General features: G+C 55.8%; 8 protein-coding genes across 8 annotated transcripts; 5 read left to right on the top strand and 3 right to left on the bottom strand.

The window, feature by feature from the left end:
• Positions 1–350: 350 nt before the first annotated feature.
• On the bottom strand, positions 351–1,432 carry PG985_009610 (uncharacterized protein; the record flags this gene model as incomplete). The annotated part of the gene is made up of 2 exons (XM_066829378.1): positions 351–1,112; positions 1,331–1,432. The coding sequence occupies 2 exons, from the start codon at positions 1,430–1,432 to the stop codon at positions 351–353; spliced, it is 864 nt and encodes a 287-aa protein (XP_066684290.1).
• A 223-nt stretch (positions 1,433–1,655) lies between these two features.
• Positions 1,656–3,458, top strand: PG985_009609 (cytochrome P450; the record flags this gene model as incomplete). Its single annotated transcript, XM_066829377.1, has 3 exons — positions 1,656–1,911; positions 2,025–2,349; positions 2,444–3,458. 3 exons carry the CDS (start codon positions 1,656–1,658, stop codon positions 3,456–3,458), a joined length of 1,596 nt encoding a protein of 531 aa, XP_066684289.1.
• A 3,967-nt stretch (positions 3,459–7,425) lies between these two features.
• Positions 7,426–8,875, bottom strand: PG985_009608 (uncharacterized protein; the record flags this gene model as incomplete). The annotated part of the gene is made up of 4 exons (XM_066829376.1): positions 7,426–8,022; positions 8,128–8,397; positions 8,476–8,521; positions 8,598–8,875. The coding sequence occupies 4 exons, from the start codon at positions 8,873–8,875 to the stop codon at positions 7,426–7,428; spliced, it is 1,191 nt and encodes a 396-aa protein (XP_066684288.1).
• Positions 8,876–9,883: 1,008 nt separating this feature from the next.
• On the top strand, positions 9,884–11,368 carry PG985_009607 (uncharacterized protein; the record flags this gene model as incomplete). The annotated part of the gene is made up of 1 exon (XM_066829375.1): positions 9,884–11,368. One exon carries the CDS (start codon positions 9,884–9,886, stop codon positions 11,366–11,368), a length of 1,485 nt encoding a protein of 494 aa, XP_066684287.1.
• A 351-nt stretch (positions 11,369–11,719) lies between these two features.
• On the top strand, positions 11,720–13,334 carry PG985_009606 (aldehyde dehydrogenase; the record flags this gene model as incomplete). Its single annotated transcript, XM_066829374.1, has 3 exons — positions 11,720–12,092; positions 12,134–12,228; positions 12,315–13,334. The coding sequence occupies 3 exons, from the start codon at positions 11,720–11,722 to the stop codon at positions 13,332–13,334; spliced, it is 1,488 nt and encodes a 495-aa protein (XP_066684286.1).
• A 622-nt stretch (positions 13,335–13,956) lies between these two features.
• On the top strand, positions 13,957–17,902 carry PG985_009605 (uncharacterized protein; the record flags this gene model as incomplete). The annotated part of the gene is made up of 6 exons (XM_066829373.1): positions 13,957–14,452; positions 14,503–14,585; positions 14,644–15,295; positions 15,337–15,376; positions 15,445–16,071; positions 16,141–17,902. 6 exons carry the CDS (start codon positions 13,957–13,959, stop codon positions 17,900–17,902), a joined length of 3,660 nt encoding a protein of 1,219 aa, XP_066684285.1.
• A 60-nt stretch (positions 17,903–17,962) lies between these two features.
• PG985_009604 (uncharacterized protein) lies at positions 17,963–19,210 on the bottom strand (the record flags this gene model as incomplete). The annotated part of the gene is made up of 1 exon (XM_066829372.1): positions 17,963–19,210. One exon carries the CDS (start codon positions 19,208–19,210, stop codon positions 17,963–17,965), a length of 1,248 nt encoding a protein of 415 aa, XP_066684284.1.
• Positions 19,211–20,515: 1,305 nt separating this feature from the next.
• On the top strand, positions 20,516–22,646 carry PG985_009603 (uncharacterized protein; the record flags this gene model as incomplete). The annotated part of the gene is made up of 4 exons (XM_066829371.1): positions 20,516–20,678; positions 20,731–20,848; positions 20,914–21,809; positions 21,982–22,646. The coding sequence occupies 4 exons, from the start codon at positions 20,516–20,518 to the stop codon at positions 22,644–22,646; spliced, it is 1,842 nt and encodes a 613-aa protein (XP_066684283.1).
• Positions 22,647–23,237: the final 591 nt, after the last annotated feature.

Here is a 23,237-nt window from a genome sequence, read left to right as displayed (position 1 = left end):
CGAAGTGGGGGCGGATGCAGGCTTGATTCCTTCACTACCGTTCACCACCAAGGCATGATTTTGGGGGTTTCCCTTTGGAATCGAAGCCAAGTATTACGGCTATGGCTCACTCATGTATGAATGGAGGCCCTCCAGCCGACATCTTGTCTCTGATTTGCGACCACTTTGTCGGCGACAGTCAGACCCTCGTTCGTCTCGGGCGCGTCTCCCGGTCCTGGCGCATTTTCTCAATTCCCTTTCTGCTCAAACAGGTCAACCTCAGCTGCCACAACAACGGTCGAATCCCAAAGGATGAGATGGTGGAGGACACTTCCCCATCAGTACTCGACTGCCCCCGGGGAATTGGGTCGTCATGGCCGACTTTTCGGACGAGTACCGAGTAATACCGCCCTCGCAATCTGGTCCCGCGACAACGTGCGTTTCTCCGTCTCATGGCCGAGTGCCCGTAGCTGGCCCTTCATGTAAGAGCGCTGACTTGGACTCTCATTTGGCGAGACTTTGGCGAAGATAACCTCCGCGAGATCGACAGGTGCACCTGGGAGGTCTTCGGGCGTATGCAGAATGTCGTCTCCTTGGACCTCGCCTCGCTGCACCAGATCGGCGAAGAGCCGTACATCCGCCAAAGTCCCGCCAAGCTCTTCCCCGCCGTGAGGGAGCTCCGCCTCCAACCCGTTCCTTACGACGAACGGTACCTTATCCATTATCCCACGGCCTACCTGCAATTGAGACCTGATTGCCAGGCCAGAAGGGGTCTGGCCCGGGACTTCTTCGACCGCTTGTCTCTTGTACTGCACTCGGAGAGGTTCCCCCGCCTGACACGCGTCGAACTGCGAGGCTTCGGGATCCTCGAACGCGACCGCTATCGTCAACACATGGAACGCATCCCGGATTTTGAGGCGACGCGAGATTCCTTGCGTGCGTGCCTCTTTGTGGACAAAGACCTGACGAAAGCCCCCAATCTGGACTACCGGAAGGCATTCTTGGGCTATGCCTACTCTCTGCCAGACATGGACGAAGCCAGGGTCGACGAATTGAGGACGATTGTGAGGGGGAGTTAGCGGGACTATGTTTCCTCGGCCAGTGTTTACTGTCGCTTCTTTAAAGATGCGTGTCTGTATCATGTAGTTCGTCATATGCGTGGTTATTAGTGTGGGAAATGTACTCTGATCCGCGTCTGCAGCTCAAATACTAGAGGGGAGATGACCCCAAATCGGTCGCTGCAAGGTCAATAATTGGCGAGATGGGCTTTGGTCTCATTTGCTCGCCCACTTGCCACATGACTATGCCTATCCACCCGTCGCAGACTTCTGCCATTAGATGCTTAGCATACATCATCTTGCATGAGCACATGCTCCCGTCCAAACTGCATCGAGCCACCGACACGACGTTCGTTGCAACCCAAGACGGCCGGGGATGAGTCAGCGCACTGCATGATGCAGGAGTCCGGGGGGTAGATTGCGCACTTACGAACACAAGAAAAATGTTGGGATAGGTGAAATCAGGATTTTATTATTAAAAGAAACAGAATGCTCTTGGTCCCGGGCACTTTGCATTGACCATATCTTTTCAATATACTTCGTCTGAGATATTGCTCTAACGCTGTACGTTGAGGAACATACCAACAAATCGGATCAGCCCTATCTAAGTCTAGCTCGATGGCGCAGCGCATTCTCGACGCTATTGTACCGACCTCGGGGCTCGGGCTCGGGTCCGTCGTGGGATTCGCCTGGTGTCTCGTCATCGGCGGGGTCGCGGCGGTGGCGTGGCGCATCGTCTACAGCTTGTACTTCCACCCCCTCAGAGGCTTCCCAGGGCCGTGGTACACAGCTTGCACATCGTTGCCTCTGGGCATAGCCGGGTTGTCTCGCTCAGAGCCGGAATGGATCTGCGGTCTCGTTGAAAAGTATAGTAGTAAGTGATGATGTGAACACATTTCCCTTTCCACCTTCCCACCTCGTTCCTCGAGAGATCAGAGAGAAAAAGTGAGACCGGCTTGATAACAAACACATCTTCGTATAATGCAGAGGAGGGTTCCCCCATCCGCATCACGCCGGACCTGCTCCTCTTCCCCAAGGCCCGCCAGCTGCGCGACATCTACTGGGACGCCGCCTGCAATACCAAGGGCGGCATCTACCACCACAACGCCACCGGCCCCACGTCGCTCTTCACCACCATCGGCGGGGACGACCACCGCAAGCTGCGCAAGGCGCTCGGCGGCTCCTTCTGGTCCGTGAGCACCCTGAGGAAGACGTGGGAGGCCAGGATCGACGACCTCATTGTGAACTGGGTCGCCAACCGGAAGAAGTCATCCGAGATTGGAAGGCCGATGGTGCTGAGCAACAAGACTTCGTAAGTTGCAATTGCCTGACATATAGCAGGCCATTGTTTTTCTCTCCTGAGAGCCGGTTACTAACGCTGTCAAATGTGAATTTTGCGAGGACAGTGAGTTCGCCGCCGACGTCATGACCACGGTCCTCTTCACCAAGGGCTGGGGCTTCGTCCAGAACGACCGGGACGAGCGCGGCATGCTGCAAGCCTGGCGCGACGGCGTCGGCCTCTTCGGCCTGGCCATCCGCTGGCGCCTCCTGCGCGACGTGATCCTGAACTCCAAGCTCAAGGACTACATCCTGCCCCAGCTGTCGGACGACCGGGGCAACGGCTGGCTCATGACGCAGGGGGCGCGCGAGATCTCGAACCGGCACGGCCAGCTACAGAAAAGGAGTACGGAAAAGGGTGGAGGGGAGAACAGCTTGCCTTCGTTCAACGATGCGCTGCAGACGGCCATCGACGCCCGCGTCGACGACGAGCCGCTCAACGACACGCAGAAGCTCGCGCACATGACCCTGCTCATCCAGGCCGGCGCCGACACCACGGGCACCGGGCTCGGCCTCACCCTGCGCCTGATCCTCCAGCACCCGGAGGTCCTGGCCAAGGTCCGCGAGGAGATGGCGGCTGCCGAGGCCAAGGGCGCCCTGAGCAGCCCCGTCGTGCAGTACGACGAGACGAAGCGGCACCTGCCCTACCTGAGCGCCTGTATCCGCGAGAGCCTGCGCCTGGACCCGCCGATCCCGCAGCTCCTGTCGCGCCAGGTGCCGGCCGGGGGCAAGACCATCGACGGGGTCCCCGTCCCGGCCGGGGCGCAGGTGCTGAGCTACGCCTTCCTGGTGCAGCGGGACGCCGAGGCCTTCGGGCCGGAGCCCGTGGACGAGTTCCGGCCGGAGCGGTGGCTCGAGAGCGAGGAGCGGTCGGCTCGCATGGAGGCGAACATGCTTACGTTCGGCATGGGGCCCCGGGTCTGCCTGGGCAAGGAGCTGGCGCTGATGGAGATGCATAAGCTGGTGCCCGAGGTGCTGCGGCGTTTCGACATCGAGGTGCTCGAGGAGGGGCGGTACTGCGTTTGTGGGGGGCTGGCGTATTTGCGGCCGGGGCTGTTGGTCAGGCTGGCTCCGTGGAAGTAGAGTGTGTCGGTCTTGGGGGCTTGAAATTCCATTTCCGGCTGGTGCGGAGATATTAAGTTGTTAGTCATCATTCAGGCCACCATCCTTTGACCCCCCTTGTGCAACAAGATAGCTTGTCTCATCAGGCTGAAATCTCATGTTATGGTTGATTACTGTCTCTCAAGGGTTGAGGTTCCGCGGAGGGGATCAGCATCGATTATTATCATGTAACGCCCACTTCTTTAGATGCGCAATTATTCCAGTTTTCGGCATTCAGCAGGGAGTGTGTCAAGTTGATTCTACCTGATGGCATTCTGCTTGAACTAAACGAGGGTCTACCGGGTACCATGGTATCTCAAGAAGCTAAGTGGTCGCCTTTCCATGCAGGTATGATGTGGCAGCCTGCAGGTCGCAATTTTCCGCATACATAGCATAAGCACTTAAGAGCAAGACCGTGGCCCATCTTTTTGAACAGAAGATGAAAGATTGATCACACCTGACCATCAAAATCATCTCGTACTTGTCTCTCGGTGTAATTAAATTCGCCTTACCGGGCTTCTTTCTCATCATGGTTGAAGTTCATTTCAATTCATACCGTCTACACAAACGTGTTCTGGAGTCGTGGTTAAGATCTCTCTTCAACGATCCAACAATTAATGTTAATGTGGTACGAACTACGGGTAACAATGAAGTGTGTATGACTAACTCTCCTTATAATAGACATATGACGACATGTACATAGCAACATTGCCTAGAGAGTTGACCAGGGTAAGTCTTTAATTCACTATACTAATGCTGCACACTGTATTAATTACTCAGTAACTAGGAAGAAAGGGATAATGTCGGGAGGGAATTACACAGAGCACAAAAATTGCCTCCACCAACATAATGTCATGCCCGTGATGGGTGTCTCAAGGCATGTAGAAGGGGCACTGGCGTGCGATACGTAATATAATTGGAACGCTCTGAGGAATTTAATTGGACTTGGAGTTTTGTTCTACACACCCCTAGTAACTTGTACTTGCTTGCTTTTTCCAAGCCTTCCTATCAAGTGCGGTGAACCCCGCTTTCAAATGCAACCTGATCATTATCGCCCGAGAACGCGTGTATTGCTGATCAGCCCTCATCACCTTTCAAATTAGCCTGGGACATGTATCAAGATCTAGGACAGCAGCACAAACTTATTCATAGTCGTTTCTCGCACTGATACCCATTGATTATAAGAACATATGACTCTTGAAAATTTGACGCACCCTAATTTCACGTGACAATAATCATCCCAACCTTCTCATCTTTTCATCCTTGCGTCCCATATGAGAAGCAACCTGATAAATGCCCTTCCACAACCCACAAGCCCAGACACATCACCCTGATTACTTTACCGCCGCTCATATTGGTTCCCGGCGTCGAACCTTCCCAGGTTCCTTCATCTCACATCTCTCATCGCTTAGCTTTGATACTATATTCCATACCCCGGACGCGCATCAGACAGATATCTTGACAAGATATAGAATTGTCCCTGCAGCATCGCACGTTACGACACACCATCAATTCACGATGGGCTTGTGTAATAACTGTGAAAGGCTGTGGTACGAGTTGCTAAACACATCCCGTGCGTACAGGGATGGGGGGGCAATTCACATATAGGTTGGAGCAGCGTCTCTGTGGTCGGCGATTGGCAACATGACCAAAATTGCTCCTTGTGTGTCCTCTATATCTACCCCTCTTTGGTAAAGGATTCGAAGTATGAAGAGGCTCTTCTGACCAAGATGAACGAATCAGCCGAACTCGAGCTGAGTGCCTGGGAAGATCTGGCGGGTCAGATTTGTTATTTCAAAGGTTACGTGCGTGTTGAAAAAAGAATTGTATCAAGATCCAGCACGGAAGGCCTAATCATTTGGGCAGATGATGGTATGTGTAAACTCTCGGAAAACGTATTGACCATCTTATAACTAGCTGCCATTAGGAACTCCTGCTTCTGAATCCAGCTTATTTAGCACCAGCCCACCACTGGCTTCAGATAGCACTGCAGAGGCGATGTGTCTTTACAAGGCCTGGTTTGCAACTTGTCGCTTTCAGCACGAAGAATGCAGGAATACCATAGCCGGGATCCAGGTCGACGAGGAACGAGGCCCAGAGCTACCTACTCGTGTTCTGGATGTTGGCACCGGGGCAATTAACAAGATTCACCTTCTGGAAAGCAATGGATCCCGAGGGGAATACTGCGCACTCAGCTATTGCTGGGGTCCCGCCAACACGCAGACTTTTCTTACCAAGAAAGACACTCTCGAACATCGTCTCCAAGGGATTAACTTTGAAGACTTACCTCAAACCTTCCAAGATGCGGTTCGACTGACCCGTGTACTTGGTATGAGGTACCTTTGGATTGACGGGCTTTGCATCATCCAAGATGACGTTCATGACTGGGAATCCGAAGCCAGCCAAATGGGTTTTGCATATGAAAATGCCTCTCTTGTAATCGCTGCTTCTGGTTCAGTGAGTGCACAAGATGGTTGCTTTGTTATCCAACCCAGAGCCCTGGACTCTATTGATCTTCCTTATTATACAGAGAACGGCCAGGTTGAGGGGCTGATCCACGCATGTGCCCAAGTGCCCGGGGAAGACAACCAACCATGCACTGGGCCACTCCAAAGGAGGGGTTGGACTTTGCAAGAACTCTTCTTCGCGAGAAGGGCTGTTCATTTCATGCCCGGCGGCCCGTCCTGGAGTTGCAAAGTGCTGACGCTTGATGAAAGAAACCGACACAAAGATCTCTTATTCTATACAGGCTGGGAGTCGGTGCTAGATCACTACACAACAAGGCAACTTACGTACAAATCTGATCGCCTCATGGCAATACAGGGGTACGCCACCGAGCTACAGAAAAAGACCGGGGATAAATATAACCGAGGAATCTTTCAATCTAAGCTTCCTGATCAACTCCTCTGGATGAATAAGGATGGGTCAAGCGCATATAATCCCGCAGAGGACCTCGTCGAGGTACCCTCGTGGTCTTGGGCTTCAAAAGGTGGTACCAAAGCCTGGTGGGCTGGTCATTTCTCACTTCGTTTGTTTCCTATGGCACCTGTCGTCACCCATGACAAATTCCACATTCTGGACTCTGGCGACTTGTTGACCAATGGCTGCACGGTCATGCGGTATTTGTCCACTATCATCGACTCAGATACACCGCCCCAACCACTCCAAGACCTGTCGGACGAAACATCAGATATGGCACCCCAAATGCCGTGCAATGTCTATCTTACCGAATCATTGGAGTCTCCGGAACTGAGACTTCAAGGAAAAGCTTATTTTGATGGTTATCTATACCACTCAGTCTTTTTCCTCCCGCTACTAACAACGGTGGCAGACTGTGATCACTCACGGAGGTATGAGAAGCGCCGCCCTCCTGCCACGTTTCCCCAGCTTCTATATATACTACTTTCGAGACAGTTAAATTACTGACCATATAAATAGTGCACCATCAAGTTTGTCGGATGATATCACATCCAACACATCATCGAGTTCACTGTGCGGTTGTATTGACTATGTAAGTTTTTCGGTGGCCAAAGATTAACTTCTATTTACTGATGGGCCTTGCAATACTTGTTCAGAAACGTTTCCTTGGTCTTTTACTCACCCAGGAGCCCGAACAGGACGAAACGTATCGGCGGGTTGGGGTAGGGATGATCTTCGCGCCACACGACGAACCTGATTCTTGGCCACTCAAGACCATTCGCATTGTTTGATGGTGTAAGCCGCGCAATGGTATTTTCTTTGGTGCCTTTCGGAGTTGGTGGGGCTGTTACTCATAACGTTTTCACTCACTGGTTACGGTGGTATTAGGTCCAGGGTAAACGTAGTGGTGCACACTCTTTTGGTAGCAATTTGGACATTGGACATAATTAGCTCACGATGTCATAAACATGCAATACTTCAGCTATTCGACTGGCATAATCAGTTCACGATGTCATAAACGTGCAGTACTTCAGCTATTCGACTGGCATTCTTCTCTATCTATGGACTCATGCAATTCGAATGCTGCTCTTGGGCTATACGCCGTCAACGTCTCCTGGCTCTCCGCCCCTTTCCAGCTATTGTGATCTACGAACCAGAACTCCAACGCACTGTTCAACGTGTCATGCCTCACCTTCCTCGGCGTCTTGTCCCGAACCGTCTCCGACCCGCGTCTACCACCGTACACATCATCGCCGCCGCCGCCGCCCTCTTCAAACCCACTGTCGCCGCCCATGGATCGCGGCTGATCATGCCCGGGCCCCTGCTCCTCCGTCTGCCCGCGAGACTGGAGGTAGTGGAGGAATCCCGAAACGCCCGGCATGTTGGCGGTGATGATGGCGACGGCGAACTCGACCGACGTGACGATGGTGACGGAGCCGAAGACGTAGGTGACGTCGGCCGTGTTGCTCAGCTGCCACAGCACGATGAAGCGCAGCAGCGAGACGGCGACGGCGGCGCCGCCCATGGTGAAGAGAAATATGAGGCCGAGGCGGCGCCGGAGCGAGGCTTGCAGGCTCCAGATCGGGAATATGGGCATAATATAGATGATGGCGTCGACGGAGACGTTCTATTTAAGCGGTGGAGGTATGTCAACATCAGCCAGACCGAGACGCTTTATATATATATATATATATGAATAAAGAAAAAGAAAAGAAATCAAGGGTCTACTAACAGCAACGGATGGGAGGTAATACGCCAGGCTCGACGCGATGCACCGGCGGTTGGGGTACGACTCGGGATGGAAGTAGGCGTCGATGGGCATGCACTGCAGGCCGTAGAAGGCCCAGGTCCCGACCGTTTGGCAGCAGACAAGGCCCATCACGGCGTAGACTGCGCGTTGGAACCAAATCGTAGCGGTGAGGGCTCGGAGATAGAAGCAGAGGAACGACATCTTGATGAGCAGCTGCAGAAAGAGGTAGTAGAACTCCTCAGCGAACAGATACTAAAGTCGGCAACGGTCAGCCACCCTCCCTCAGGTTTCAGCCGAGCGTGGTGGGATGCTCGAGGCTTGGGGACATACAAAATTGATCCGTGCCACATTCTCGGCAGGGACGACTCGTATATGTCTACACTCAATGCCAGTTAGCAAGCGTCCACGTGCTTCAGGAAGAGAAGGTCAAGTGCCCAAACTCGTCAACTTACAGACCGCCACCAAGAATGGTCCACATCCAAGCGATAGACTGCTGGCCCATCCATACCGGAAGGATGATTGCCATGAGCCAATCGTCGGCTCCAAATGACTTGCAAATGAATCGACGGGTATAGAGGCGGACCAGGACGGACGCCATGCACAGCGCCGCGACCGGGATGGTGACGAACCACACAAAAAACTGCATATTCTCCAGGACCACTGGTCCCTCGACGCCGGCATGATGAATAGTCGACACGGTAGCTGCTGGGTTTTCGGTAGAAGTCGTCATTAATAAGGCCAAGATCAGATGGAAGGCCAAACAAGAAAGGTGAGGCGCAAATGCACTGGGGGGCGCCAGTTATGTAACGTTCGGAAAGCCTACCGACAAGGCCGTGGTCAAAGCGAAACGGTGTAGCCACAGCCGTGTCGTCAACGGCAGTCTCGAAGTAAATGACGTGCCCAGTGTTGCATGCCGAGACACTGGGTCGTTGTTTTGCCTGGGATTGTACCAGGGAAACCGACGAGCCAGGTCCGGTCATTATTCAGACAGGGGGATGGACCCGCAAAAGGCACATGATCTGCTCTCGTTTTGGCAGATAAGCTACAATCGGTATAGGCATCAATTGCATACATGTGAGTAAGCCATAGGAACGGGAAGGAAATTGTCAGGTGCCGGCATGGGAGATACTGCCTTGTTCGAAGTCAATTTCGACGGTCAAACGTAGAGGTTGAGTGGGTGGGGACTTTCCTCCCCAGAGACAGACTAACTTCACAAAAGGGGCAGCCGACAAAAATCCGGCATCCAGGTTCACGAGCAGAGGCCAAGCGTTCTAGAAGATCTTCTCGGTGAATATGCCGAGAAGGGCATTTCGTAATCTTTACACCTTGGTTGCACCTGTGACACGACGCCGGGTGCGGGCTAGATGTTTCGGGAAGCAAATGTGGAGGATGGGTGATTTGACAGCCATTCGCGGCACTGGTTCGTCCTGGGTATTCGGATGGTTACCGACCCACATATATAGCCCTTCTTAATCCGAGCCTCTCTATTTTGGGAATTGGATCACCCGTTACCCACTTCTACGTGCGCAATGCCTGCCATGGATCACCCGTCAGGCGGGGACTGCACCTCACATAAAACATGCCCGTCCACCCTACCGGCTTGCTGGGTGATGAAAAGGACGGTTTCCTGTCGATTCTTTGATCTCTTCCCCGAACGGGTTACCCGGTTTCTCAAATTCCCCGTCTTGGATGAGCTAACCCGAACAAGAGGGACACCCGGCACTTAGGACACAGCACCATGGAACCCCAGGAGATACGCATCCAGCCCCTCGGGGAGACTTGCGGGGTCGACCGTTTTGAGCTTTCGGACATGGACCACACCATGCCCAAAATCTACGTGCAGATTGCCGAGATATTCGAGCTGCCGCCGAATGCCGACCGCGACGGCATCGTGCAGAACCTGACCCAGGGGCTGGCGTTCGCACTCGGGCAGTATCCGGTCATGGCGGGGGTGCTGCGCATGGACGCGTCCAACGGTCGCATGTGGGTCACCAAGAAGGAGGACTCGACGGTGGGTCTCTTCGTCAAAGATGCCTCGGCACCGAAAGCAGACCTACCATCGTTCGAGTACCTCGAGGCCAACGACTTCCCCGTCCAGCTGATCGACGGCCACAAGGTCCTCCCGAGGATCGTGACGGAGAAGCAGCTCTTCTCGCCGCTTGGCGAGAATGCCGACGACGATGCGACCGTCATCTCCACCTTTCAGATCACCTTCATTGAGGGCGGCCTCATCCTGGCGGCCGCCATCCACCACAATTGCTCCGACGGACCCGGCTGTAACGGTTTTTTAACGACGTGGGCCGAGAACTCCGCCGCGGCCTCGCGCGGTGAGCCCTTCAAGCCCATCGACGCGGCCAACACGGCCCGGGACCAGCTCAGCGCCCCCAAGCCGAGCGCCGAGCGCTGGCAGGAGCTCGACGGCAAGTTCCCCATCCTCAAGAACCTCGGGGCGCCGCCCCCGGCCCCGCCGCCCGACTTCGTGATGCCCAACCTCAAGATCCGCATGTGGCACGTGTCGCGAAGCCGCGCCGCGGAGCTCAAGGCGGCGTGCGCCCAGGCCGATGAGGGGAAATGGGTGTCGACCTACGACTGCATCATGGCCTTGTTCTGGAAGACCATCACCCGGGCGAAGCTGCCGTTCCTCAAGCCGGCGATGAGCAAGGAGGTCATCATGGCGCACGCGGTCAACACGCGTAGCATGCTGGAGCCCCCGCTGCCCGACCGCTTCCTGGGCAACGCGGTGGCACTCCCGCGCGTGTCTGCCGGCTCCATCGAGGAGCTGGTACGGTCCGACGACGAAAGCAACCTACCCCAGCTGGCGGCCGCGGTGCGCGAGTCCATCCGGACTATCACGCCGCAGTACACCGCGGAGCTGCCCGAGTGGGTCGCGGGGCTCGAGGACCGGCGCTACATCGCCATCGCCATGGACTCGTTCCTGGGCATGGACCTCGCGGGGACCAGCTGGCAGGCCATGACGCCGTACGAGCAGCACGACTTCGGGTTCGGGCTGCCCAGGGCGATGCGGTGGCCGCATCCGCAGTTCGAGGGGTACGTGTTCGTGCTACCGTCGCGGGCGGCCGTAAAGAAGGGCGGAGATGCTGGTGGGGATGATAATGACGAGGGGTTGGAGATTTGCGTTTGCTTGGAGGAGACCTGTCACGATCGGTTGCTCCAGGATGCTGAACTACTTAGGTACGCTCAACCACGTGGGTTAAATGCTTGAAGGAAAACTTGGCCATGAGGATCTTACGGTACGGCATTCTCTACGGTCGTACTTTTAGCCTAGATCTTCAAGGTCCAACAGACATCGGACCAGCTAACGCGAGTTGCATAACTCCGCAAGCGTACCATGCGGCACTGTCGCGGTCGTTTTGAACCAACCGTTGTGCCAGGGGTCGCCATCGGGTTGCATCCGGCTATTTTCTACAATGCCCCACTCAAGCCAGTCAACCCCTCGGACACAAACATGGAGCCGTATTCAACCTAGGACCACATATCATCCCACTTGACCTCTTGACCGCGGCTCGGTTTCTTCTGATGTTTAGCTGAAGTATATATCTGCTGCTTATCGACCATGGCGACTACCAACGAAGCCAAACCCCTGGCCGAGGTCAGGCCATCAATCCACGAGCCCCAGCACCTCTTCCTCGGCGGCTCCGCCACCCCCAGCGCCGATGGCTCGACCTTCCCCGTCGTCAACCCCATGACGGGCGACAAGCTCTACGACTGCGCCTCGGCCACCCTCGACGACTGCACCCGCGCCATCAGCTTCGCCGCCGCCGCCTTCGGCCCCTGGTCCCGCAGCAGCCCCTCCTCGCGGCGCCAGATCTTCCTCAGGGCCGCCGACATCCTCGAGCGGTACCTGCACGAGGACGCGCCCGAGATCCTGTCGTCGGAGGTCTCGGCCACCAGGGGCTGGGTCCGGGTTAATATCCTGGGCACCGCCGGTACGATCCGCGAGGTGGCCAGCATGGCGACGCATATTAAGGGGAGATTATCCCGGCAGAGCGGCCGGGGATGACGATCCTCGTCGAGCGCGAGCCGATGGGGGTCGTATTTGCTATCAGTCCTTGGAATGCACCGGTACGTGCTTATCTTTGTCTCGGGACGCTCCCCGGATCTATATGTCGTCTCGGAACCGACTCCGACTAACCCATCTCCTTGCGCAGGTCAACCTGACAGCCCGCGCGGTCTGCATGCCCCTCATGTGCGGCAACACCGTCGTCCTCAAACCCTCCGAGTTCTCCCCCAAGAGCCAGAACCTCGTCGTCCGCGCCCTGCACGAAGCCGGCCTGCCCGCGGGCTGCCTCAACTACCTGCCCGTCTCGCCGGCGCAGACACCCGCGGCGACCGCGCACATCGTCCAGCACCCCGCGGTCCGCCACGTCAACTTCACGGGCAGCGACCGCGTCGGCAAGATCATCGCGGGGCTGGCGGCGTCGTGCCTCAAGCCGTGCGTGCTCGAGCTCGGCGGCAAGGCCCCGCTCCTCGTGCTCGAGGACGCCGACCTGAGCGACGCGGTCGAGGCCGTCGCGTTTGGGGCGCTCGCCAACGCGGGGCAGATCTGCATGTCCACGGAGCGGGTGCTAGTGCACGAGTCGGTCGCGGAGGAGTTCAAACAGCTTTTAGTCAAGCGCGTCGCCGAAATCAAGGTCGGCGACCCCGCCGAGGACGACACCGTCTCCATCTCGGGCCTGTTCAGCCCCGTGCACGCGCGGCGCGTCAAGGAGATGCTGGAAGCCGCGCGCGGGGCCGGCGCCCGGCTCCTGCTCGGGGACCTGAACCTCGTGGGGCCGCGGGGGACTATCATGGGTCCCCATATCCTCGACGGCGTCACGCCCGACATGGACATCTTTCGGCGCGAGAGCTTCGGGCCGCTGGTTTGCTTGACCGAGTTCCGCGGCGACGACGACGAGGAGGCTGTCCGGCTGGCCAACGACAGCGAGTACAGCCTCTCGGGCGCCGTCTTCTCGCGGGACGTGATGCGGGCGCTCGCGGTGGCGCGGCGGATGCGGGCGGGGGCGTGTCACGTCAATGGGTCGACCATCTTCTTCGAGCCGACGGTGCCCAATGGCGGGACCGGGGGCAGTTCCGGGTATGGGCGCTTTGGCGGGATGGCGGGGGTGGAGGAGTTTACGCAGCGGAAGATTATTACGCTGGCTAAGGGGGACATGAAGTATCCGTTTTGAATTAAGAGCAATCTTAAAGGCTACTTAGTCTCGGAAATCAAATTCAGTCATTGAGCCTTCTACAGGAATCTGTGATTGTTGCGATGCCAGACACAAAAGCATCCCGAGCTCTGCTCGGAACGGTCCCCGGACATGGGATCCATGACGACTCAAACCCAATATCATCTTTGCAGCAGAAGCTACCCCTGAAAGGTTCCCGAGCTAGAATTAGACTCTCGGAACGACCCCGAACTGATGCCCCTTAGAACAGGCTGTCCCCGGAGTGTCACTTTAGGTAGTTTGTGAACCTCCCATGCCTCCTTCAACTATTCCCTTGCTTTTGATGTTACATTCGGGTGGGCTCAATCGCCCTGGCGGATGAGAAGTGGCCCATCAGAGTGGCCGTTTTGTCTTGTCAGTGAGGGGTAGTTACACGCTGGTGCCTGCTACCCGCCTTGCAGCAACCCCCTGTTTTCTCGTATATCCGCTGTAGGTGATTGGATGCTAGATGTCACGATCATGTGACTTCAGGCTGGGACACATTCTAACTTCGGGTTCTGGCTCTCGGTCGGGAGGCCGCGTTTTCTCTTGCCTTTCCAATGAACTTCAACCTACGATATACATAATCAAGCTCACGTGCAAGATGAGCTTTGTAGAGAAGGTCGAGTCGAGATTGAGGCGCGATGCGCAATCGAAGAAGCGTTTGAGCTCAAGTCTCTCGACTCCTTCGGTGTCAAGCCCGCCCAATCCGTCGATTTCGGAATTGAATGAGACGCCTCGTATCCTGCCAGATCCAAGTTGGGATACCCAAGACAAAGATACAGACTCGAAACCAAACACGGCTTCAACTAAACCAGCACATTCGCCAATATCCTCTGTGTGGAGCGAAGCATGGGACGAGCTTCTCAAGAACCCCGAGACCGCTTCTCTGGCACGGCGATACGAGTCTCTGTTACTCGAATCGGCTGCGACCTCCGTGCCACCGGGCACGGAGCTGCCGTATGGGAAGCATGAGCGGTTGCAGTTTCTCATTGAGCGCCAAGCGCAGGAGATCGAGAAGAATGAGTGGAAGCTCCGCTTTCGGGGGTACGATTTCAAGGTCAAGGCTCTTATCGAGCCCGCTGTCGCCATCACTCAATGTGAGTCTGGAGGTGTAAGCAACTGATTATAGCTTCTAATGTGATGACAGCGACCAAAAGCTTCATCGGAAACGCGGTAGAAGCGAGTCCTCCAGCATCCCTGGCTTGGGCAGGAGTTTGCCTGCTGCTTCCCGTAAGTTCTCTCTGTACCAGCCACATCAACACCGAGTGTTAACTGGCGCCACATCCAGCTTGTTCTCAACCCCAGCGAGGGTGAAGAGGCACGCGTCAAAGGACTTGAATACCTATCCACCGTGCTGAGGCAATGCAAACTGCGCGAGCATGTCTATCATCGAAGATACGAGTCTATTGCGGGCGAGGCTCTAAGGCGTGACTTTGAACAGGCTCATCTTGTTTACCGAGAGAGCCTGCGATTGCTATACGTCAAGATCTTGAGGTTTGAGATCACTTGCTACGTTTTCCTTGCTGGCGACACGTCGAAGCGACTTGCCAAGGGCGTCGCGAAGTGGGACGACTGGAACGAACTCATCGACGCCGTCAAGGCTCAGCAGGCCTCCGTTGCACAAATCGAGGACAACTGGCGCGACGTGAGGCTGCAAGAGGAGTGGGAGGCAAAGCAGCAAGAGCACCGCCAACGTATTTCCGCGGTCGATGCTGTCACTTTGGAGTTGTCGCGGATGAAAAAGCTTATCCACAAACAGCAGAGTCAGAGAGACAGGTCTGATCTACTGCGCTGGTTGTCGTCTGTGGCTGACCCTTCGACGAATTATGCGGCGGCTCGCGACAAACATACGCAGAAGACAGGCCAGTGGATACTGGAAGAAAAAAAGTTCCGCAGCTGGATGTCTAACGGCAATTCATTCTTGTGGTTGCATGGTAAAGGTAAGAGGGCGTCTGGAGATCGTCACGTCAAACGCTGACAGTTAGGGGCTCCGCAGCTGGCTCAGGGAAGTCATTTCTCAGGTACGTATCCTTTTATCTTCACGATATACTAGTTGCGCATCCGTCATCGAAGCTGAAACCACTGGTAGCACCACTGTGATTCACTATCTCCAGGGTCACTGTTCCGCAAGCCCCGATCAGATATACAACACCGTGGCGTATTTCTACTTCGACTTCCGCGATCCCGCTAAACAGATAAGAACCAACTTCCTTCGGTCCATCATAGCTCAGATTTGCCAGGGCCGGCCAGACACACCCGAGTCATTGCGCCAGCTGTCCAAGTTTCGAGATCTTGACCAAGTCCCTCCGGCAGAAAACCTTCAGGCGGCCCTTTTGTCCGCCGTCCAGGACTTTTCCAACGTGTATATCGTGCTGGACGCCTTGGATGAGTGTCCACAGAGTGGCTATGAGCGTGATAAGGTGCTGCAGTGCCTTCACGAGATTCGAGGCTGGGGTGTCTCCCCTCTACACGTGTTGATGACAAGCCGCCGCGAGCACGATATTGCATCTTATCTCTACGCTGTCGCAGATGCAGAAGACAAGGGAACAGTCTCGAGCCCCATGTCGCAGATGAGTCTCGAGTTCCGTGCCTCGGAAATAGGCAGCGATATCGAAGCTTATATCGACGCGCAACTGAGCGGTCTTCGATTTCGCTATTGGAAACTCGAGTTAAGGCAAAAGGTTCGCACGGCTCTCTTGGAGAAATCCCAAGGAATGTAAGTACGGAAACCAGCACATACCAACATTACACTCAGGCAACAACATCAGCTAACGGGGAAAGCCAGGTTCCAATATGTGGCAATGCAGCTCGAAGTTCTCCACAGCACCAGAATCAGCATGATTGAAGCGGCACTTGACGAGCTGCCAGACGACATCGACATGGTCTACGAACGAGCACTCCAGCAAAGTCCGGATTCATCCATCACGATTCGTGCGCTCAAATGGCTTGCTTACCTCGAGGGGGATATAGACATGAAGACACTCGTCTTTTTCGCTAGACTGAAACCAGTCTTCCATTACGAGCCCTCGGAAGACAACGTCGAGGTTCAAAGTCTATACGATCATGACTTGGACATCGCAGCCCCAGAGGATCTACTTCGCTGGCTTCCCGGTCTGGTGACGGTATATATTGTTGAGTATGGTTACCAATGGGTCCGCCTGTGCCACTTCTCTCTACTCGAATTTCTCATTTCCCCACGAACCAAAGAGGTTTGGCGCATTGAACCGACCGAGGTACGGTTGCATATCGCCAAGTCAAGCCTTGCATACTACTTGTGTACCATCGATTGTGATTTGCATCCACCCATCATCACCCCGTGGAAGGAACATCCGTCAGTTTGCGCCCACAACATGCGCCGCGGTCTCATAACGCTAGCGGATATAGAAGTACAGAGTTACCCAGATATATTGACCGCCTTGGTCAGGACGCTGTTCGACCCGTGTTCGCACTACTTTGGTCGTCTCCCAGGTGTATTGCCATCGATTGGCTCTCAGGGATTAAAATATCTGCCCAAGGTTGAGAAGCCCTTGCAGCTTCTGTACCGACGAGGTCTGAAACCACTCGTCCCTACGATCATCCAAGCCATTCCCGAAGTCATCAATATGGTTGAGAACACAGAGGACAAGCTACATCCTACTACCGTCCTCAATCTAGCGGCTCGCAAACATGATCATGAGATGGTTAGGACTTTGCTTGGCTTGGGAGCAGATCAATTTGCCGACCAGGACCCTGATAGCTGTGCCTTGCGTGCGTGCTTCTACGGATATCATATCTCGGGTGGCGATGAAGAGTTCGAAAAACTGGTCAACTGCGTCAAGCTCCTCCTTGACGCAGGGGGGCCAGAGGTCATACAGCGGTCCTTGGAAAACTCGAGCGATTCGACCGGCCCTCTGGAATGGCTCATGAGGTTACCGTGTGCGTGGGATTCCAAGCTGGTTCCCTACCTGGCCGAAATTTTGGCTGCACACGGTGCCGACCTAACCATGACACTGACAAGGCTCGTTTCTAATTTGAATATCAAGAAGGCCACATGGTTAATTGGCCACGGAGCAGAGGTTACCGAACGTGCGATGCAAGAAGCCCAAAATGGGCTTTTCGCACGTGGTCTCTGGTGTAAATGTAGGGGCGAATGTCCCGGTGATGGCTCCTGCCGCCTCGACGCATGGAGCCGGGGTTATTTTCGCCTCCTACAGCTTCTGCTTTCCAGGGGAGGAGTAGTCCCTCCCGGTGAAGAGGAGATTTTGGTCTACAGGCGCCAACTTCGCGATTGCTCGCCTACATATGGCTTGCAGAATAGCCCCTGGGATGCCGTCAAAAGACGATCGTTTCGCATCGTTTTTGGAACCAAAAGCCGTGACGGTACTTACGTGAAGTCGCCCGAAGAAGCCATGGAGGATCTTGAACGATGGAACCTAATCAACCGATGGCTGTTGTCGGAGAAGTCGTCGCCGTGGCCGCCGGAGGTGCCCCCTCCCGGCGAAAAGGACATGGCTTTTTTCGAGCGATGGTGGGAGTTGGGGGGCCACAAGAGGATTGATGAGGAGTAGTTTTTGAACAGCAGAAAGTGATTTTGGTATTCTAATACGCATAGATCTACTAATTACATATCATTCTACCCACGCGACCTTGTAGATCCTCGGACACAGCGAGGCAGCGTACTCGGCCCGTCCCGGCGGGGGCACAGCTACCCAAGCCAGGCCCTTCTCCTGGTAGTCGTCATGCCACAAGACCACGGGCCAGGAGTCTACCTCGGAGCCCTCGTCCTGGGACAACCGGAACAGGCCGAATCCCCGCAGACCGACGAGGGGCGTCCACATGGCGCACTGGATGGCGAACTCCTCTCGGAGGTTGGCCGCGCGGTCGCGTCCCATGGGCTCGCCGGCGCGTCGAGGTCCCACGGCGGGCTCTTGCAGCAGGGCCAGCCGTTCGCAGAGGACGTCCACCGCGCCGTCGTCGGTGGAGAGGGCCCGGAGCTGGCGCTGCAGCGCAGCGACTTGGCAGGCGTCGGCGGTGTTGTCCTCGGCGAGCTCGAGGAGGAGGAGGTCGTGGTCGTCTCGCGACCATGCCCTGCCAGCCTCTTGGAGGAACCAACACCTATCTTTCATGGACCCTTCGGCAAACACCTTGCGGGAGACGACGCCTACCGTCCGAAGGCAGGGGAAGAACCGCGGGTTGAACAGGCCCTCGATGAAGCAGTGGGGATCGTTCCTTCGGCAGTCGGTGATGATGACATGGCGCACGCAGCTGGCCAGCTCCTCGATGTCCTGGATCGCGTGGGTTTCGAAGGCGGTCCGGGGGTAAGAGGTGTTATTCGGATAGTCCAGCTCGACCAACAGAGTGTCCCGCTCCGGGTCAAACCAGGTGTATTCTACCCAATCTTCGGCAAGCTCGTGTCTCGACAGATACTCCTCCGGGATACTTCTGTACTGGTCGACACTGACCACTCTCCCCTCGCCGGCCACGGCTCTCGCCTCCCGGCATGCGTGGGCGACGCCTGGCGGCCCATAGCGCCGCCTGTCAAACCCCAGTACATAGGTGGCATACCTATCCCGAGGTCTCGTAATGATATACTTGCCATCAACAACATGGTAGTCCTTGCTCCAGAGGCATTCATTGATTGACACGACCCGTCGAGGGAGGGCCAAGTCCCAGATTTGATTTCGCACTTCGGGCGGGAGGCGAGCGAAGGGATGAAACGAGGACGGGGAAATCGTGTCTTGGGACGAGATCGTGTCTTGGTGCTGGTCCCGAAGAGCCTCCTCGTCCCAAAGAGCCTCCAGTCCTTCGGATTCCGAATCGGCCGCCTCGTCAGGCGTACTTGTGCGTGTCGCGTTGCCCTCCGACCACGTCGTCATGATAAGGTTAGGATAGTCTTTGCCCTAGACAAATGCAAATTTGGCGTGGGGACACAAATGTGCTGGTGGCAGGTGGCAGACAGCTGCGCCCTGACTCGTGTCGCTGCAACATTACCAGCTTCAGCTTCCTTGCCTACGAACCATTTGCCGGCACTTACACTCTCAATCGCGCATCTCAATCAGGCCAGCCGTTCTCGCCAAGACATCTCACCCGTCTCACCACGTGCGTTTACAGTAGACACAGCAATGGTCCATTTTTATCACGGTGACTTATGCACACCACCCTTTTGCGTGCCTACACTAGAGTGTCTAGTTGCCGTTTGCATATGCACGTTATGCCAACTGAACCCCAGCTGAGGGGGGCGCTGACAGGTTGGTTGGAGTCCCAAAGTAGCCATCAGAATCTGATCAGTAATGTTACACTGCTCTCCATGAAACAAAACCAGAAGGGAGGGGCGGCTGGCTGTCTGGAACGGGCATCTATTGGCGACGGTCCGGGGGGGGGGGGAAGTTCCGGGCTTTTGCAGTACGTGACGATCAGAACCCATGTTTTATCACATTCAAGCTGGGGCTTTTGTTCGGGCAGCAGCGTTTGCCGATTATGCGGGCCGGCCCCTGGCCGCTGAACGTGGCCAACCAACCGGCCAATAAGACGTCGCCATTTTCAGCACACGCAGGGGGATATGAGATGTCCTGCTGTAGCTTCAAGCGAGCGGTCCGTTCCTGCCCTCTTCACTTCTGACCCAGTGCCATCCACTATCAAGCCGAAAGTTCCGACACTGATGAGAAGCATGTCAGGCTGAGAGCAAAAACATAATCCCCAGCCCCCTAAAAGTTCTACCCGGCTTCGAATTCGCAAGGCTCTGGGAAGGCTATTTATAGCGCCATTGATAGATGCTGAGCTGGGGGCTGAGCCAGCCTTCTCCGCACGCAGACTCCGTCTCATTGGATTGTTGGCAGTGTGCACGGCATGATAACATGCATGGCGATGCAACGGTTCTTTGGAGAATTGATACACCACCTGTACTGGCAGGGGTCGCCTGTGTCACATTGCAAGCAGGCTGGGCTGACATGTCCAAAGGAGGGGAAGAGTTCTGGGTTCTGTTGCGACAGTTATCTTTGTCGTCTGTCTCTGCTGCATCAAGATGGCGGCGGAGATCTCTGGGCTCTTTACCAATGCGGATATATCAATCTCGACGGGCGCCCCCTCTTGGGCTGTTTTTAGATACGAGACCTTGAAGAGAGCCCAGTGTTTACTTAGCAAATTACATCTTTGTTACTGGCCAAGTACCGTCTGTGGCCAAAATGGGCGCCTACGTCTCCGTGTACGAATGCAGCAGCCACTACAATGTGACAATCGATTGCACCCACTCAGATTATAACAATGAAACCAAGAAATATCACTCGCTGTCTGATTTCGAGTATGGGGCGTTTCCCAGCAATCCCGATGTTGCTGGAATTGGGGTACGTCCGTCCCCATCTCGAGCACCCTCAATGCCTGCCGATGATAAACTAATCAGGTACCAAGATTGTCGGAGTTTTCATCGGGGTGACATGCTTTGCCTTGGCCGCCAGCGCCTTTATCGTCATATGGCAACTCTCCAAAACGATGAGCTGGAAGTCGACCCGCTCGGAAGAGTAAGTCGGGATCACCTCCTGGGCGTGGGAATAGGGGACCCAACAGTGTCTAACCACAGCCACAGAGAGAAGCTCGCCCAGCCGGACCGCATCAGCCTGACAGACATCCTGGAGAGCCTGGTGCTGACGTCGAGCGACCAGCAAGTCTTCACGGGCGCCGCCTACGCCCTGACGCTGCGGTACTGGCAGGGCTGCAAGATCTCGGCCTACCACTACAACATCGTCGGCAACATGATGCTCATCAGCTGCGCGACGCACCTCATGTCCGTCACCGTCGTGCGCCACTACTGGCAGTACCCCCTGCTGGCCCTGCTGCGGGTGCTGTGCGTCACGGGCGTCTTCATCGTCACCGGCCTGCTCATGGTGAACCAGAACGCCGCCGACGCCGACATCAAGTTCCCGACCGAGGTGCCGCCCGCCAACGAGACCATGAGCCTGCTGTTTCTACCCGCGGCGTGCTTCGAAACGGGCAACTCCCCGCTCAAGGACACGTTCCGGAACACGACGGCCGACGCCAACACCTTCTTCGCCAAGAACCTGAACCAGTCCACGCCCGGCAACACCATCCACGGCTGGAACTGGTACATCATCCTGCTGCTCTTCTACCTGGCCGCCATCGTCGCCGAGGCGATCCGCTACCTCCGCCGAAACAAGCACCACGCCGGCTGGCGCGGCGCGCTGGGCAAGCGCATGTCGCGCGTCTTCCCGCCCCGGACGCGCCTGCGCAAGGCCGTCTCGTTCGGCTACCTGGCCTACCTCACCGGCGGCGTCGTCGTCAGCGCCATCGCCGTCGTCAAGTCTATTATTTACATCTTCCAACTGCGCGACTGGGTCGAGCGCTCTGGCTGGATGGAGACGGACAATGGCATCAACCCGGAGAACGACTGGTCCTCGTTTGGGCAGCTGGTGCCCATTTTCATGAGCGGCTTTATCCTGTTTACGATTGCCCAGTCCGTGAGCGGTATGTCTGTCCTCTTCTTCTTCATTTTGTTTTCCCCGAGTCCATCTACCCCCTGTTCACGGCCCCTATTTCTACCCGAAGCAAATCACAATGTGGCATCAATGCATACTGCAATCATGGAATGAGGGCTCAACTCCCAATTCAGACAGGCGTTCGCTAACATCAGACACAGAGAAAGTAACCCAGAAACGCAAGTACAAACACGCACACGATGACAAGCCCATCCAAAACAACTCAAATATCTTCTACGACCCCAAACAGAACTACTCCTCCCTCAACAACAACGCCGCCCCCGGCGACAACAAGACCGACACCGCATACTACGGCGCCAGCCAACAGATAGCATCACCGCCCGCCGGCCGTGGTTCCGGCTCCTCCCAGGTCTCTCCGTTCCACACCCCTACCCACAGCGCCAGCAACGTCAGCACCCCACGCCCCGGCAACGCCGTCAGCTTTGCCGGGTCCACGCCCCAGCTGCCAGGTCTGGGTCTGCAGAATAATTCCCCACTCCTCGGCCATGGCGGCAGTAGTAGTGGTGGTAGTATCGTGTCGCCGCCGGCAAATGCCGCGACCACGCTACCTCGGCCCCCGACTTCCCGGTACAGCAGCGGCTACTCATCCACCGCTCGGCCCGTATCCCCGCCGAGCCCGACGCCGGCGGCGATGTCGCGGCCGTCCAGCGGGACGTACGCTCCCTTGGCGCAGCAGGACGATGGAGCTGGCGGGAGTCCCGGATATCATCAACACAGTCGAGGGGCTTCCGGTGCGTCGTGGTCAGCAGCAGCTGAGGGGACGCGGACGTCGGATGGTTCTTGGGGGTCTTCACGGGGTCGGTAGGGGGCTTTAACGCATAAGATGGATTAGTGCCGACTTGCTGGTGATGATGATGCTGGATCAGTATCTACGTTGTTTCTTGATCTCGAATTGTTCATGATATCCTCTGTTTCCGAGCTTTGATTTCTCTTGCTGGGCATGAATACAAGCCTACATGGTACCTGTATACGGTTAGAAGCGTAGGAAAGATGACTGGAGTATATGCTACGACTTAAGGGGGCTGGGAACGGGGCCAGTCCATAAACAACATTCGCTACAGCGGCGTCTCGGTTTGCACACAAGTTCCCACATGTATCGTCGTCTTGCTCGTTCGACAGTGAGCTCTCTCGCCTGACCACCATTTGATGTAGATGGACCAACTCTTAGTCTTGACAGTACCACCGAGTGCCGGCAGGAACACCAGGCACATCTATGAAGCTCGCTTCAACTCATGCTTGGGTCGACTTGATGCGTCAACCACGGACGAACGGCTCCGAGCAGTACCCATTGCATCTACTGCTAGATAGAAGATGAAACGACATGTTGCATGAAGTACCAACACACAGCAAGCCGTCAACGTAAAATATCAGATCAGACACCACACAGCATCTCAAG

The sequence above is a fragment of the Apiospora marii genome (genome assembly GCF_038362585.1).
Source record: "Apiospora marii strain CBS 49790 chromosome Unknown utg000005l_segment0_segment0, whole genome shotgun sequence".
NCBI lineage: Eukaryota > Fungi > Ascomycota > Sordariomycetes > Amphisphaeriales > Apiosporaceae > Apiospora > Apiospora marii.
Note: the sequence above shows the minus strand (reverse complement) of the source record. Positions and strands in the feature narration are given on the sequence as shown.